At 40.9% G+C, this 15720-nt stretch overlaps 1 protein-coding gene across 11 annotated transcripts in view; it reads left to right on the forward strand.

The window, feature by feature from the left end:
* Positions 1-15720, forward strand: part of PTPN5 (protein tyrosine phosphatase non-receptor type 5) — a 110582-nt gene that overhangs the window by 53320 nt on the left and 41542 nt on the right. For all 11 annotated transcript variants that reach the window (XM_074543341.1, XM_074543337.1, XM_074543332.1 and 8 more), the window contains exons 7-11: positions 997-1186; positions 4040-4124; positions 6478-6557; positions 7047-7184; positions 10499-10609. In XM_074543341.1, coding sequence (XP_074399442.1) covers positions 997-1186; positions 4040-4124; positions 6478-6557; positions 7047-7184; positions 10499-10609 — 604 coding nt within the window. The remainder of the gene's footprint in view (positions 1-996; positions 1187-4039; positions 4125-6477; positions 6558-7046; positions 7185-10498; positions 10610-15720) is intronic.

A 15720-nucleotide genomic window follows, 5' to 3' on the forward strand; every position in this document is an offset into this window, starting at 1 on the left:
GAAGAAGAAATAATCTTATTTCTTCATGCTGAAGAGCTATTAATGTAGGTAGTCACTTCTACCTTGAGAGAACCAAAAGAAATCCTTTTCAAATGCATCTCTTGGAGGAGAATTGTGGTAGCTGTTTAATAGCATAGGAGGGTGAGGTGAAATCCTTTGAAAGGTATCACTAAAGATTCCATGTCTGCCACTGGTGGCATTTCCCCATGGCTGTGAATCATAGCAGGAGGCAGGCTGCAAATTCTTTTGGACAAAATCCTGAGTCTGGGAAAGGGCTGTGATCCAAGTGATGACTCCTGTCCTTTCTGTGAGTTGGTCATGCCTGCATGCATACATGGTTTTATTAGCTCCTGCACACTCCTGCATACACCCTCTAACTAAATGTTTTGAGTCAAGATTCATCAAAAATAGGTTTACTGTATAAATGTATAGAACCTCTACCTAGTAATCATCATATTGTGTGGCTTTATTATTATGTTAAAGATATCTAAATATAGATTCGCTGATGGCTTTTGAATCTTGCTTTTGTCTGTCTTATGTGAGACTATCAGAAGCTCAGAAATGCTTTAAAACTTTATTCATAGTAAGCATTTTGACTTCTTTGGTTTATATTGTGGCTAACTAACACAAAAAATTCTATGCTCAAGTGTGTCTTTTTATAATGTGACTGTTCAAGTGTTGGGACTTTCATTTTACCCTTCTTATGATGTACAGTTGTGGAAAGAACATTTTTCAGATAGAAAAATTATTCACTGCAGTTGGTTGGCTTTTTGTGTCTCTATTAAAGTTGAACTGGCAGTTTATCCCAAGATCTTACCCCAGCGATGTTTCAGGGTACAAAATCATCTTCTGCTCTCTTGTCTGCACAAAAAGCATCATAGGTAGTGACTAAAATGACCCCATCAGAACCAGCTGGGTGATTTCCTGAGGTTGTTCATCTGTCATTGCTGGCAGTGATGGATCTGTTGTAAGCAAACTTTGACTCCTCTTTTGCAGGAGAGGTTCAAATGTTTCACTCACACTGGATATGTGCACCCCAGGCTGCTCTGAGCAAGGCTTTGGCTATGTCATGTCCCCACGGGAGCAGTCAGCCCGGGAATACCTCCAGACTGCCTCCAACATCCTGACTGAAGAGGAGCTGCACAAGAAGGCACTGGATCCTTTCATACTCCAGGCAGAGTTCTTTGTGAGTGTCTGACCTCTCTCTTCCAGGAGCATCAATAAAAATGGGATGTTGTCTTTCTATAGAAGACCTTGGTATTATTGTCTGCCAGGCTAAAAGTAGTACACTCAAACTCTGCTTCTGTCAGTGAAGCATTTAATGCAATTCCCAAATTTGTCATTCCTTTAAATTACAATGTCTTTCAGTAAAGAAAGCTTTCATTGAAAGCTTTCAGTAGTGTTGTCACTTAAAAACTAGAGAATTGATCCGGCAAAACCAACAGCAACAACAACAAGAAGTTTATGTTTCATAGGATTTTTTTTTAACTGATGTATATTTCCTTTTTAACAACAGCAACAATAACCAAAAAAATTGCTAGAATTCAGAAGAAAAGCCTCATTTGCTGTAAGCATAACTTCTTGAAAGGTGTCTGGAGTTGCCCTAGGGATGAAATTAGTCCTAATCCACCCTCTTTGCTGTTGAATACTTAATGTGGAGCTACTTTCCAAATCTAAACATTCTCTGGTTACCTGAAACACAGTGTGGCTCTGTCATTTAGCAGGAGCTAGAGAAATTTTTTTTTCTGGGGTTTTTCTCTGCACAAAAATAATTCACTACTTGTAAACTACTGAAGTTAATACTGCCATGTCAAATATTCTCTTAAGCATGAAATCTCAGCAGAGCAGAGGAAGATTGTTTTGCAACATTACAGCCTTTTCAGCCTGTTCTCTTCATGACCTCTAAACATCTGAAAGGAAATGACCACTCTGATTATCACTTGCTGTCCTCCCTCCTTTGCGCAGTTTCTTTTTTCCCTTTATGAGAAGAGGGGGGTTCTCTGGGCTTCTGTTTTCAAGTAGAACACAAGGTATCTGTGGTCCTTAAGTCCTTTAGTGTTGTGCAAGTTGAAGGAAAGAAGCTTTTGTGTAGGCAAAGCCCTGATTCTTTTAAAGTAAAGTATCTATTGCTCCTTTAGGGAAGGAATGTTCACTTGGTGTCTGAACTGACTGCTGGACTAGTCCACGTACAGATTCACCAGTCTTTGAGCTATTCTGTAGCTTTCAAGCAGAGAAAATAATGTTAGATGTAGGAAAAAGTACACTTCATTTGTCTGAGAGATTTTGAATTAGGTTTCCTGGTGTTCATAGAATTATCCAGCAGCCATGCCATCCCAAGCTATTTTCATTGTTTAATGAAAACTGAAAGAGCACAAAATGCTGTGCAATCAAAATGTCATTTCTGTAATTAAAATTGTAAACCAGTTCTTTTTTATGAAACAGTTACCACCAGCTAGCTCTTCATCGTGTGCTTTCGCTTTGTCTAACCTACTTGATTTTCAAAGTCCAGATCCCAGATGAAGCAAGCAGTTGTTTCATTTTGCAAGAAAAGTCAAGGAGCACATTAACAGGGCTAAATCCTGAAATTCATACAAGATTTAGAGTTTCTACTCAGACAGCAGTCCCGTTGATTTCACCAAGAATTGGCTTGTATAGTGAATGACTTAAGACCCACAAACAGCCCATGGAGCTTGGCTCAGGAAGAGTTTGGACTGACTAAATACCAAGGAACAATTGAGAAAAATATGAAGATTTTGTTCCTATGCAGTTCTCAAAATTGATAGGAGATTACTTCAACAAAATGTTTTTGTCCTAATTTGCCTCTGGTTAAAGCTAACAGTGTGCTCAGTGCTTTGTAAGAGATGGAGTGCAGATAGTCTTCTAAGCTTCCAGAGCTGACCTCAAATTGTTCCAGGGAAGGTTTAGATTGGATATTAGGTGAAAATTATTCACTGAAAGGATGAACCACTGGAACAGACTGCCCAAGGAAGTGGTAGAATCACTATTCATCAAAGTGTTTGTAAACATGTGGATGTGGCACTTAGTGACATGGCTTAGCAGTAAACATGGAAGTCCTAGGTGAAAGGTTGGACTCACTGATCTTAGAGGTCATTTTCAGCCTTAATAATTCTCTGTTTCTGTAGTCCATAGCTCTGCTCACCTTAAATTTTTACCTCACTTGCCTTACTCAACCCTGATTCCTGTTCCCAGTCTGTGCTGTGGTGGTCTCTCAAATGCAGCATGCAGCAGCTGGGATGACCAGCTCTGCCTCCCGGTTCCTGTGAGCCGTCTCTCTGCTGAGCCTGGTTAACACATCCCTTCTCTTCACCTGCCTTCCTAGTCCAGCAGCTGGGAGGTTCCTGTTTGTTCCCACCTGGTATTAGCCCCTGATTGCAGGGGATGAGCAGTGCGGAACCGGAAGCCCCTCCATCTTCCCTGTTCTTTGCATCAGGGATAGGGAGTGCAGGCAATCCCTGAAGTCCCCTTTGCTGTCCTTCTCCATGGAGCTTGGCAGCACAATGAACAAAGCAGTGACGCTTCCACGGCTCCATGGAGTTGGGTCAGCACACCAGCCTGTCATCATGTGTGTCGTACTTTGTTGCTGGTGCAAGTTCCCAGCAGATTATTACTTTCCACCCTCAGAGAGGAAGCAATGTGAGTCAGAAAGGATGGTCCATCCTCTTGGAGCAGTGTCTTGCGTTCCACCTCTTGCATCGCTCTGTGCCTACACTTGCAATTCAGTTCTAATAATATTAGGAGTGAATATGTCATGCGTGTTACTCAATGAATTAGTCACTAGGAGCATTTTCACATGAAGGATTTCAGAAAAGAAAGTGACAGAAAAAGGAAACATCAATCATACTTTGGTGGTAAGTTGCTAGAGGTACTGTACAATATGTCCCAGCTGACTTCATCACTTTGCCTCCCTCGCAGGTAGGACATAATGGGCTTGGGGTTTTTATACCTCCTGTGAATCTAATAATACTACTGACTGTCTCTTATTGTTCGTGGGTTTTTTGTTTTTCTTTTCTTTTAACAGGAAATTCCAATGAACTTTGTTGATCCAAAGGAATATGATATTCCAGGCTTAGTGCGTAAGAATCGTTACAAAACAATTCTCCCAAGTAAGTTTCTGCTTTTTAAGTCACTGAGGCAGGATGGTTTATTCCACATACTGGAGGGCTTTGCATTTTCCTTTCCAGAGGGCATGTACTGTCACCACAATATATTGTCCAAAAGCCATGTTTATGGAGCAGCAGCATGGCTTCAAAGCATAAATCAAATTTCCAAAGAGGTAGAGAGCATGAAGAACCGAAATGCTGCTGATCCTCAGGGAAATGTAGGTTTTTTAGTTATTAGAATTGCATCATTTGGTGCTGCTTAAAAGTTGTACCCAAGAACTTGGTTTATTAAGATGTTTGTTATTTATTTCTTTGATTAAATTTCTTTTGAAAGACCAAATTCTAGCAGCATTATTTTCCTGACTGATGTTTTTTCAAATGCAGACTGAGAATATTGGGAACTGGCCTGATGGCATTAAGAGGGCACAGAAAATTATTTTTCTTTTCTATTATTATGCTAGTTTTATTTGTAGGCAGGAGTAGGAGTTTAGAGAAAACAGATTGGTACAAATTTTTACTAGTGTCGTCATTTTCCCCTCTCTCATACTTTACGATACTTTGAAAAGTGATACAATTGGATATCATGCCTTTTTTCTTTCCTCTAAGCTGTTGTGGGAAGGTAGTACCATCACTACAGTAGTCTTTTGAAAAATCCAAAAGGTTCAATGTCAGATTAATAAATAGAAATGCAGTAAAGTCAAAAATGTCCTCAGCTACACCTTACAGTCAATGAATCCAGATTGAAAATGGCAAAAAGATTATTTTTATGTCTACAAACTCCAGCAACTGCAGCCTGATGTGTGAGACTATTTTGATGACTTTGTATTCTACCTTAGACCAGAAGTGTAAAAGCATTTAACAGCCTTTGCCTATTGCTGTGATAATGGTTGAGGTGATTCATTCAAGTATTAATTTGCTGGTTTTGCTGCGATGGGAAGATTGCAAAAGTGGGTATTGATTTCAGATGCTGAAGGTGCCAGATCTCTAAGTGATCTGTATATTCTGAATTTGGTATCTCTTCATCTCAGCCATATGGGTATCTGCCAGCAGCCACTGTTGTCTCTTTGACCTCCTCATCTCAGATAACTCAGATAACTCTTTCACTCTCTAAATGTTAACAACATCTCTCTAAACGTCAACAGCTTTATAACTGGCCTCGTTATGATCTGAGCTTTTTTTTCTGAAAGAACTTTTAGCAACTTTGTCCCTGACTGTGGCCACAGGATGGCTTGATATTGCTGAGGAAAGGAGAGGGCTGAGTCTCTTATCCCACTGCCTCCATTTAACAGGGCTTGGTGCTGGCAGTAAAGAGGTGTAGAAAGGAGACCTAAACATTCTCTTTGCACTTCAAAGCCAAAGATCCCAGAAAACATCAATCTGGTCTGTTTGCGGACAGCATTTCATGCTGCGTCTGTGTTTGTAGTACTGTAAAAATTATTGTGTACTCTGTCCTTAATATGATATTGGGTAAAGCACCATTTTTGCATAAATCTTATTCTGCTTTCTAAGTCAGCTGAAGTTTTTTATGAAAAAGACACCTGTGGTTTGTTTTTAATATTATCTTGGTCATATACACCATTGCTGTTTGCTGAGGCCTCTGTCAGGAGGATGTTTCTTGTCAATGGTAACAAACTGGGTAGTACTGGTCAAAGTGGATGAATGTTGTGGGGCCTGTGTCAGGTCCCATTAAAATCAGTGAAACAGCCATTGTCTTCAGTAGGAAGTGGACTGAACTTCTTAAGTGGAATAATGTTTTCTTTTGTCATCTTATTAGAACAAGAATAATGCTTCATAAACAGCCTCAATGAAGGAGACTCAAGTACTGAAGAGACTTAAAATGCAAGAGACTGTTAATATTCTTTAATTTCTCTATAACCATTATATTTGTTAATAGCACATCTTGGAGTATGGTTCATTGCAAGATGAAACTGGGAAGGAGTTATTGTCATCTGGCTTGCCTGGGTGCAAGAAATGCATGTTTATGTTTTGGTAGAAAAGCTCTTCGCTATCATTTCACAAACAATATTCTAATGTCTGTGAAGCCAGAATGAGTCTGTTGACCTAACAGATTGAGAAATAATTTCCTGTAGCAGAAAACTGCTTTTCCAGAGTCATGCTGAGACACTGACTCAGGACCAATTAAGGCAGGCTTCAGAGAGTGGGTGAAACTGTCAGAAGGCTGCAAATTATCCCAATCATCCTTTGCCTTTTTTAATGGTCTTAACATGGGGGTTTTCTAAGGCCACTCACATCTGCTGTGATGGCCATGAATGCATGTAAATGTCTTGCTGTACTAAATAATCTTGTGTGTCTCCTTCCTCTGATAAACTGTTCCTTATCTCCTTACACCTTTCAGATCCTCACAGCAGAGTGTGCCTTACCTCAGCTGATCAGGACGACCCCCTCAGCTCTTACATCAATGCTAACTACATCAGGGTAAGAGCTCCATAGCCCAGTGTGTATGCCCAGCCTCTGTCAGCCACTGTTAATGTAAACAGAATTGCAACACACAATGCCTTTAAAAGCATCCTACCTCATCTCATTGCTCTTCTCTCCTGCTTACCTTAGCTGAAACCCCAATTTCAAAGTGCACCTGTACAGATTCAGACCAGACAGAAACATACTTCTACAGTTTTTGATGCAAAATTCCTTGTCAGCTGGCCTAACCAAGGCGCTGGATAATCAGCCTGAATAAAGCTCATGACTTGGCCAGAGTCATCTCAAGGCTGTAGGACACTCTTTGCTGGACTTATGTGAGTCTGTACTGTGCCTTTGCTCCATGTACACATGTGCAGGAAAGAGATGGAGAGGAGAGCTGGTGCCACACAGTCCGCATTTCATCCAGGATAGCTCTCTGGTTTTTTAACCTTCAAGGTTATGATGGACATCCCTGTTAAAACTGATTTCTTGTTCTTTTGTTGGCAGGGCTATGGAGGAGAGGAAAAGGTATATATTGCTACTCAGGGACCGATAGTTAATACTGTCACTGACTTCTGGAGAATGGTGTGGCAGGAGCGTTCTCCCATCATTGTCATGATTACCAATATAGAAGAGATGAACGAGGTAATGCTGTTACATCCAGTCTATATTTTTATCTCTACCCCAGCAGTTGTTTTCAGCTTAGACACTAAGCCAGCAAACAGAAGTTAGTTCAGTGGCCTGTGCAATCAGAGCCAGCATTAAATTCTTCAGGCTCAGAGAAGATGTGGGCTTCTCTTTCGCTTCAGTTTACTGTGAGTCCTGTTTTGCTGTCTGATTTCTCCTACTGTTGGTTTTGCCATTTTCCTTTCCCAGCTGACCTGAAACCCCTCCTAACCCAGCTCTATTTGCAGGCAGCCTTTGAAGTTCTTTCTGAAGGAATCAAAAGCAATAGTACCCCATAACTGCTAAGGCTGAATATCTTTAATCAGTAGAGTTGCTGCTGCTTTATCTTGCATTTATTATGATTTGATGTCTACATGCACATCTCATTGAGGAAGTACCTGATTTCTGTATGATAATGAACAACTAGAACTGACTTGGATATTGAGAACCTTCCCCTGAAAGAGTCTAGGGAATGCTTATGAAATACTGAAATTAAGATGCTGAAATTTTCTATTTGCCACCTACCATAAATTAAACTGTAGTGATCTTTGTGCTAATCCACTTAAAGTGAATTCTTCCTTTTTTTTGCAGTTTATAATACTGCAGCCCTCCAGCTGTTCATTACTTACCTGCTGAAATCTTCCCCCCGCAGCAGAGTTGCCAGAACTTTGTGCCTGGGCTTCAGCTCACAGACAGGTAGCTGAGCTCACATCTGCCTTTACTGGCAGTGTAAGATGTGAGAAATTGGTCTGGGCATGTGTTGGGCTCTGCATCTTCCCCCACCACTAAGCAGCAAGGCTAGGTGGAGATGTCCAAATGTTGTTTCTTAAGCTGCAGCACCACTGTATATCAGGCTTGTCCTTGAGAACAGATTAGTAATTTAGGTTAGAGATTTCTGTTTGGAGAAGAAGCTTTAGATGCTAAGAAGGCAAAGAATATGGGCAAACATCCAGCATACAGACAGAGTTGTAGTTTATCTGCTAGCTGGTAGCTTAATGCCCATAATCATGTGTGTGCAGAAACCTTTGCTTTTCACAGATATAAAATAAATATGTTCATGTATTTTTTCAACTTAATTGAAGAAAAGATATGAACAAGACTGACACAGAATTATGATGCTTTGCAAGTTAAAAATGGTCATTTATTACATCTGGCTCATTAGAAATGTCCTGTCAAGGATTGCTAAAAACATGAAGAGTATGTTGCTGATCTGAATGCTTTGTTTGCACTCAGGTTTTGAATTTGCACCTGCCTGTATCTGAGCAGCAGCACTGAAGCAATAACTTGCTCATTAATCAAAGTTGCCATTTTCTGGCACATACAACATTAAAATGTCGTAACATAGTTTGTACCCCAGAATCCTTTGCAGACTTTGAGGTTTAAAGAAGATGCAGAGGAAATGCTGGTCCTGAATGACATATCTGAAATGCTCTTCAACTATAGTTTTCATAACAAGATTGTATAACAGGAAGGCAAAATAACTTTTATGTCTGGATTGCCTCCTACCTGCACTGACCAAGTGTTTCAACCCTCCTATCAGTCTTGGGGAGCAGTGCACTGCAGTGCTGGTGCACTATAGAACTGGAGCTTGCTACAGCCTGGATATCACAACAGAGCTGCTGAGTCTTTCCTGATACATTTTTGTCAAAAATGTATTGATGTCAGCAATATCAGCCATAAATACAAGGTCCTTTCATGCAAACATCTTCTATACTTACTCCATTTATCTGCAACACTTCTATTAATAGATGAATAGTAGGACTCAAAGTACATAGATTCAAACCCAAAAGTTTTGTTCAGCAATGATGCTAGTAAGAGAGACTTTGTGTTCTTTCTCAGTGCAGTGGCTTCACTAATGTGAGGATTAAAAGCTCTGCACCTCAGCCCTCTGTCACTTCTAATCTGAATTGACAGACAGCCCCCAGAAATGAGTGGGCAATCTTACTCCACTCCTTTAAGCAGAGCAATGTCTGTGCTATTGATAGCTGGTAGCACTCTTGACAATTTTTGCAGTGGATTCTGCAGTTTATGAGTAGACAAAGAAAAAACACAATCTGCATAAATAACTTTACAGAGACACAGTGGGCCACACTCCCAGTGGGTTATTAACTGATGTACTGTGAAGATGGAACAACTCTGATTCTCCCACACAAAAATTTTGACTCAGTAACTTTGCAGGGTACTTTTCTGTTGTTAGTCTTTCTCCTCAAGTGGAATTACGTTTGGTGAGGGAGAGAAAAATCATTCAACTTGTTTCCTCTAAGATTGTATACAGCTGTGTAAAAGAGAAATCTTACAAGCATCATCTTTCCTGAGGTTTGTTGAGTAGCAGATACCTGCTCCCCTGTGATAATGAAATAGCTTCTTGCATTATCACAAGAGAGCTTTTTTCTCAGCCTCTGCCTAATTCGTGTCATTCCTTGTCCATCAACTAATTTGTGCACCATATTGAAATGCCTGCCTCTGCCTTTGCATATTGATTAATTTAGAGAAACTAATTACAAAACCAGTCTTTTTTAGCCCTCCTTCCAGGATCAGAGGGACCTACAAATTTGCACTGTCTCATCTCTAGTGTATCAGTACCACAGAGTAGATCTGCAAATGGACTGTAGTTTCTGTGTTTCCAAGTGTCAGGTTATGCTGGCTGTATCTCTTACTGGCTTTTGGCAAAATCAAATGTAGTAGTCCAATCTCTCTCACAGCCTTTTACTTCTCTATCTTTGAAAGATTCTCACTGACAATTTTAAGTGGATTTTCGTGCATAATCTATTTTCCCAAGCATCCCCAGTCATGTTATTTTGTGCAAAAACATATGCAAATTATCATTTTATATTCAGAGAGCATTGAGCCATTATAAAAAATAGAAAAGCTGTATTTTGTGTTTCTACATCAGTATATATGAAGCACAGATATGTTGGTAACTGGTGTATATTATACTAATCATTATTATCTCAAGATTAATTTAAAACACAAGCACATTGCCACCAGCCTCTCTAATGAACCTTCAAAATGCACATCAGTTGCATAAAGATAAATAAGGATGTGTGCATTTAAAAGCATTGGTTAGTAATTACTTGATTTGTGCATTTTTAATCAAGCAATCAGGCTATTATGGATGCAGCAAAAATCAACTGAAATGTGGTCCCTGTTTAGTAAGTGAAAGCTTGTACTTATTATAGAAACAAAATTTATTCATATTCATCTATGCATGTGCTATATTCAATTTCAGAGGAGAAAGAAACCAAGCCTCCCTTGATACCTGCTTAACTGGATTTGTTTTATATTGCACACAGAAATGCACAGAATACTGGCCAGAGGAACAGGTCACCTATGAAGGAATAGAAATCACAGTTAACAGAGTCATACAAGCAGACGATTACCGTTTAAGGCTCATCACCCTAAAGGTAAATCATTCCAATGTACTTACAGTAGCTTAGCTGTCTAAACCTATGAATGCAGATGTTCAAGGGGAGTTGTGTAGAAAGCTTCTGCACAGTGTCAGTGTAGTGCTGGACAAATACCACTTTTCATTACTGAAGTCATTGTAGCTTTGCCCAGTTCACCAACATGAAAGTTACAGGAAAAGCAGCAGTCAGAGTTTTAGGCTGCTTGTGTACAGTCTGAAAGCCACCAGGCCAGTTGTGATAGTATGGGGTTCACTGGGTAAGAAATCAGTGTATCATTCTGTGCCTTTGTCCTCCAGGTTCATTGATCATTGTGAATGAAATGTCAGCTCACAGACAGCGTCTTACTTTGCAAGTGTAGTTTCATATACCAGTAACCATTCTATCATCTTGTGGATAGAAAGTTTCAGTACTGGTTTAATTTTTTAAGAACTTACATACTACTTATTCTAAAGTAACAAAGTCCTATTTTACAACTCTTTCCATTGCTAAGTTCTGGAATATCAAGCTACATGTTTTAGTAACAGTCTGTTTACATAAACTTGATACGTCTTTCATCTGCCAGATCTACCCCAACCTCAGTATAACACAACAATTCCTTTCCAAGCTGGAAAAACTCTTCTTTTATCCAACCAGTTTCAAGTCTCTTCAGCCATATGCTAATGGGCAGAAAGCCAGCATATGACAGCCCATGTCTGGATTCAGAGTGTAGAAAGTCTGTCACTCATGCTTTTGGCAAAGGCAGCAAGGAGAAAATTGCACTCCATGACAAGTGGGAAGTGAAGAATATCTACATGTTGCTGGGTTGCAGCTCATCTGGTTTTGCTTTCAGTTAGACAATGGTTTTGTTTTCAGTACTAGTAGGTCAATGTCTCTTCCCTCCACCCTCAAATGTCAGGATGTGAATTGCTGAGTTCTAGAGCTGAAATAAAGATTCCATTTAAGTTACCTTTCCCTAGACCTGTACATCTGCCATTTGATGGCAATAGTTGAGCAGCAGCTCTGAACCATGCATACATTAAGTGACTTGGTAGTGAAAACTGGACAAGCCATTAATTGACTTAGGTTTGCCCTTAAACAGGAGTGTTCAGAAATACATGATTACTGCATGCTTTACAGAGTGGACTGTCATTTTTTTCTCCGTACAGCGGACAAGATTTGTCAGGTTTTGGGAACTTAGGAAAAGCTCAGGCTATAGGCAAGACTTGTTTTCTGTTCTCAGAGAAAGCTGCTAGTGTCTAGCCACTGAGTCATGATTTCAGCTACAGAATACGTGCTGTAGACTTCAAACTGTCTATTAAATCTTGCTTCCTCCTAGCTGTTCCCAAGTTTTCTCAGTCCCAAGGAACTATCAATAGAGAATATTTTGTTCAAGTCAAAGCAGAAGTGTACAGAACCACAGAAGTCAGGGTGCTCCAAGCAGAAGCATAAAACTTTTAACACAGCAGACAAAACTAAAGGCATCCAGAGTTCATCACTAGAACTTTGTATGTTTTCTGTTGCTGTCAACTAAATGATTTATGTAGTGATTCATGTTTCTCTTCAGATGACTTTTACTTTTCTGTCAGTGTTATTGACAGCATTTTTATTATAATTTTTCACAACTGAGTTAAGAATTGGGTGTTCATAACTTCTGTGACTCACACATAGTCACACATTCAAAAGCAACTGTGTTTCAGAGCAGTGTTGATATGATTTACTGTAGTGAGTTTGAGTGCTATTCATGATAACTAGTTGTGCTCTCTTAAACAAAGTATTTTCTCCCTAAGATTAATAACCTAAGGCCAGACTCTGTGCTATGATAGTAAGAGTCTCTGTTCCTGAAGTGAGCTAGACACAGCCTTAAGGATCCTGTGGCTGTGCTTCAGTGAGCACTTTAAACCCAGTGTAAGATGGAACAACATCTCAATGAAGCTGAGCCTCCCTTGTCCAGCTCTCTTGTTCTGATCCTTGAGCCATCTCCCATGTGCCCTCACAAGTGTTTGTGATTGTGTGCCAAGCTAAAGGAAGAAACTGATTGATCCATCTGAAAATTAATCCATCTCAAGAAAGGAAAACAATTTAACATGATTGCTTTCCCAATCTAGTTCACTGTGAAGCTGTGCAAAAGCTCTGTCATCCAAAGAGAAGAGTGGAAAATGCACAACCACAGAGCATCCAGTGACTGACAAGCACAGGGAGGGACTTGGGAGTATATGTGACAAACTGTTTTCAGATTTTTGTGCCTTGTTCTTCAGAAAGAATTATATTTGTCATTTTTTTTTTCTCTCCTCAACTCATCCAGCCATGGTTTGAAGGGAGGGTTGTGGAATCTAACACTTTTGTTCTTGGACCTTTTGCAAACATTTACTTTGCCCTGTGCCAGCTGGCTTGTGCAGTGGCTGCAAGGGTAAGGCCAGTTCCCTGGGCACCATGTTACTATTTTGCACCTTTAGGAATCAGACAGAAGGATTTCACTCTGAACACACAAAATCAGAAGCTCACAGCACTACTTGGCACTCCAAAAAGGAAACAGCACATTTGCTATATTCATAACCATGCTGAGACAGAAAATCAGAATTTGTGTCTCTCAAAAAGACCTGGACTGCAGCTAGATACAATTCCCACCTTCCATACTGCCTCTGACTTTCTCACCGTGTCTAAGAGAAGAGTAGAATTGACAGGAGACCAATATAAGTCTGTCTATCAGAAGAGATAGAAAAATAAGCTCCCATCTCTCTCCCTCATCTATTTATCTAGCTATCAGAGACAGAGATATGGCTCCTGGCTCTCTGTCTGTCAAATACATTATGAAAGCAATTATGTCACAAGCACAGCTCTGGCTTTGCTGAATGAATCTGTCAAGAGGGAACAGACCGCCTGGAGTGTTTTGTACACAGCTCTTGGCACTAAAAGAGCAAAATACTTTGTGGGGGGAGGAATTTTTGGTGTTTTTTTTTTTTTTTTTGTTTTGTGGGGTTTTTTTGTTTGTTTTTTGTTAAGGCAGTTTGCTGAAGTGCAGTCGTAATATTGGAAGTCCAGATTTCTGTGTTGTGTGGCTTCCCATTTGGATTTCTGTTCCATTTAGCATTCACATAATGGTTGGGGTTGGAAGGGACCAGTGGAGATCATCTGGTCCAACCTGCCTGCTACAGCAAGTTCCCCTAAAACCAGATTCTATGTGCTTGTGTCCAGGTGAGTCATGAATAACCAAGAGAAAAAGACTCCACAAACTCTCTGGACAGCCTGTTTCAGTGCTCTATCACCCTCAAAAAAATTTTCCTCGTGTTCAGATGGAACTTTCTGTGCTTCAGTTTGTGCCCCTTGCCCTTGACTTGTAGCCAAGCCCTACTGAAAAGAGCCTTGACCCATCCTCTTGACACCCTCCCTTCAGATACCTACAGATTTTGATAAGGGCCCCTCTCAGTTGTGTCTCCTCCAAGCTAAACAGGCCCAGCTCCTTCTAAGTGAGGTCCTCCAGTGTCCTAATCATCTTCATGGCTCTCCACTGGACCCTCTCCAGTAGTGCCTTGTCTCTCCTGAGCTGGGGAGCCCACAACTGGACACAGCACCCCAGGTGAGTGGAGCGCCCCCTCTCTAGGGCTGAGGAGAGAGGCAGGATCACCACTCGCAATGTGAAAACTCTGCTTTTCTTAATGCACCGTGGGATACCTTTGGCCCCCTTGGCCACAAGGGCACTGCTGGCTCATGGACAGCTTGTTGTTCACCAGATCCTTTCTCCACAAGGCTGCTTTCCAGCTGGTCAGCCCCCACACTGTACTGATGCCTGGGGTTATTCTTCTCCATATGCAGGACCTGTACTTTCTGTGTTGAACTTCATCAGTTCCTCTCTGTCCAACTCTCCAGCCTGCCCAGGTCTCATGGAATGGCAGCACTGCTTTCTGGTGTGTCAGCCACTCCTCCTACTTTTGCATCATCATCAAGAAAAGTACTGAGGGTATTTTCTGCCCCTTCATCCAGGTCATTGATAAGTAAACTGAACAGTGCTGAACCCAGTACTGATCTCAGGGGAAGGCCACTGGCTATGGGCCTTCAACTGGATTCTTGGCTGCAGATCACAGTTTTTGGACCCATTCAGCCAGTTCTCAATACATCTCACTGTCCACTCATCTAATCGATGCTTCCTGAGCTTACCTCATGAGGAGATTATGGGAGACAGGGTGAAAAGCCCTGCTTTTTTGAAGTCAAGATAGACAATATTCCTGTTCTCCTCTCATCCACCCAGCGAGCCATACTGTCATATGAACCTTTCAAGCTGGTCAAGCATGATTTCCCCCTGGAAAATCCATAATGAATAATTCAGATAACCTTTTCCTCCACATGTTTAGAGGTGATATGCAGGGTGAGGTATTTAATTGCCTTTTTAGGGTGGAACTGAGGCTGACTGGTGTGTAGCCGCCTGGGTCCTCCCTCTTGCTGTCTTTTTGAAGACTGGAGTGGCATTGGCTTTCCTTCAGTCTTCAGGCATCTCTCCTGTTCTCCATGATCTTTCCAAGATAATGGAGAGTGACTTAGCAGTAACATCTGCCTGCTCCCTCAGCACTCATGGGTAGATGCCATTGGAGCCCATGGATTTGTGGGTTTGAGGTTTACGTAAATGCTTTCTAACCCAGTGCTCATCAACCAAAAGAAAGTTGGCTTTTTCTCCAGAATTTCTTGCCTTTAAGGTCTGGGATTCTTGAGGGCCAGCATTGGCAATGATGACTGAAACAAAGAAGGCATTCAGTAACTCTGCCTTCTCTGTATCCTCTACCACCAGGGCTCCTATGTCATTCAGAAGTGGGGCTACATTTCCCCTGCTCTTCCTTTTGCTACTGATGCAACTGAAGAAACCCTTCTTGTTGTCCTTGACATCCCTTGCCAGATTTAATTTCAAGTCGTCCTTAACCTTTCTTGTCACATCTCTGCATACTTTGATAACATTTTTATATTCCTCCCAAGTGCCATGTCTATTTTTCCATATTCCATAGATTTTCTTCTTGTGGTTTGGTTGTTTGTGGGTTTTTTTGCCACAAGCTTCTTGTTCATCCATGCATGGCTCCTGCCCTCTTTGCATGATTTCTTACCCAGAGGGATGCACCAAAATTGAGCTTGGAGGAAGTGATGCTTGA

Source organism: Zonotrichia albicollis, chromosome 6 (assembly GCF_047830755.1).
Source record: "Zonotrichia albicollis isolate bZonAlb1 chromosome 6, bZonAlb1.hap1, whole genome shotgun sequence".
Classification (NCBI taxonomy): Eukaryota; Metazoa; Chordata; class Aves; order Passeriformes; family Passerellidae; genus Zonotrichia; species Zonotrichia albicollis.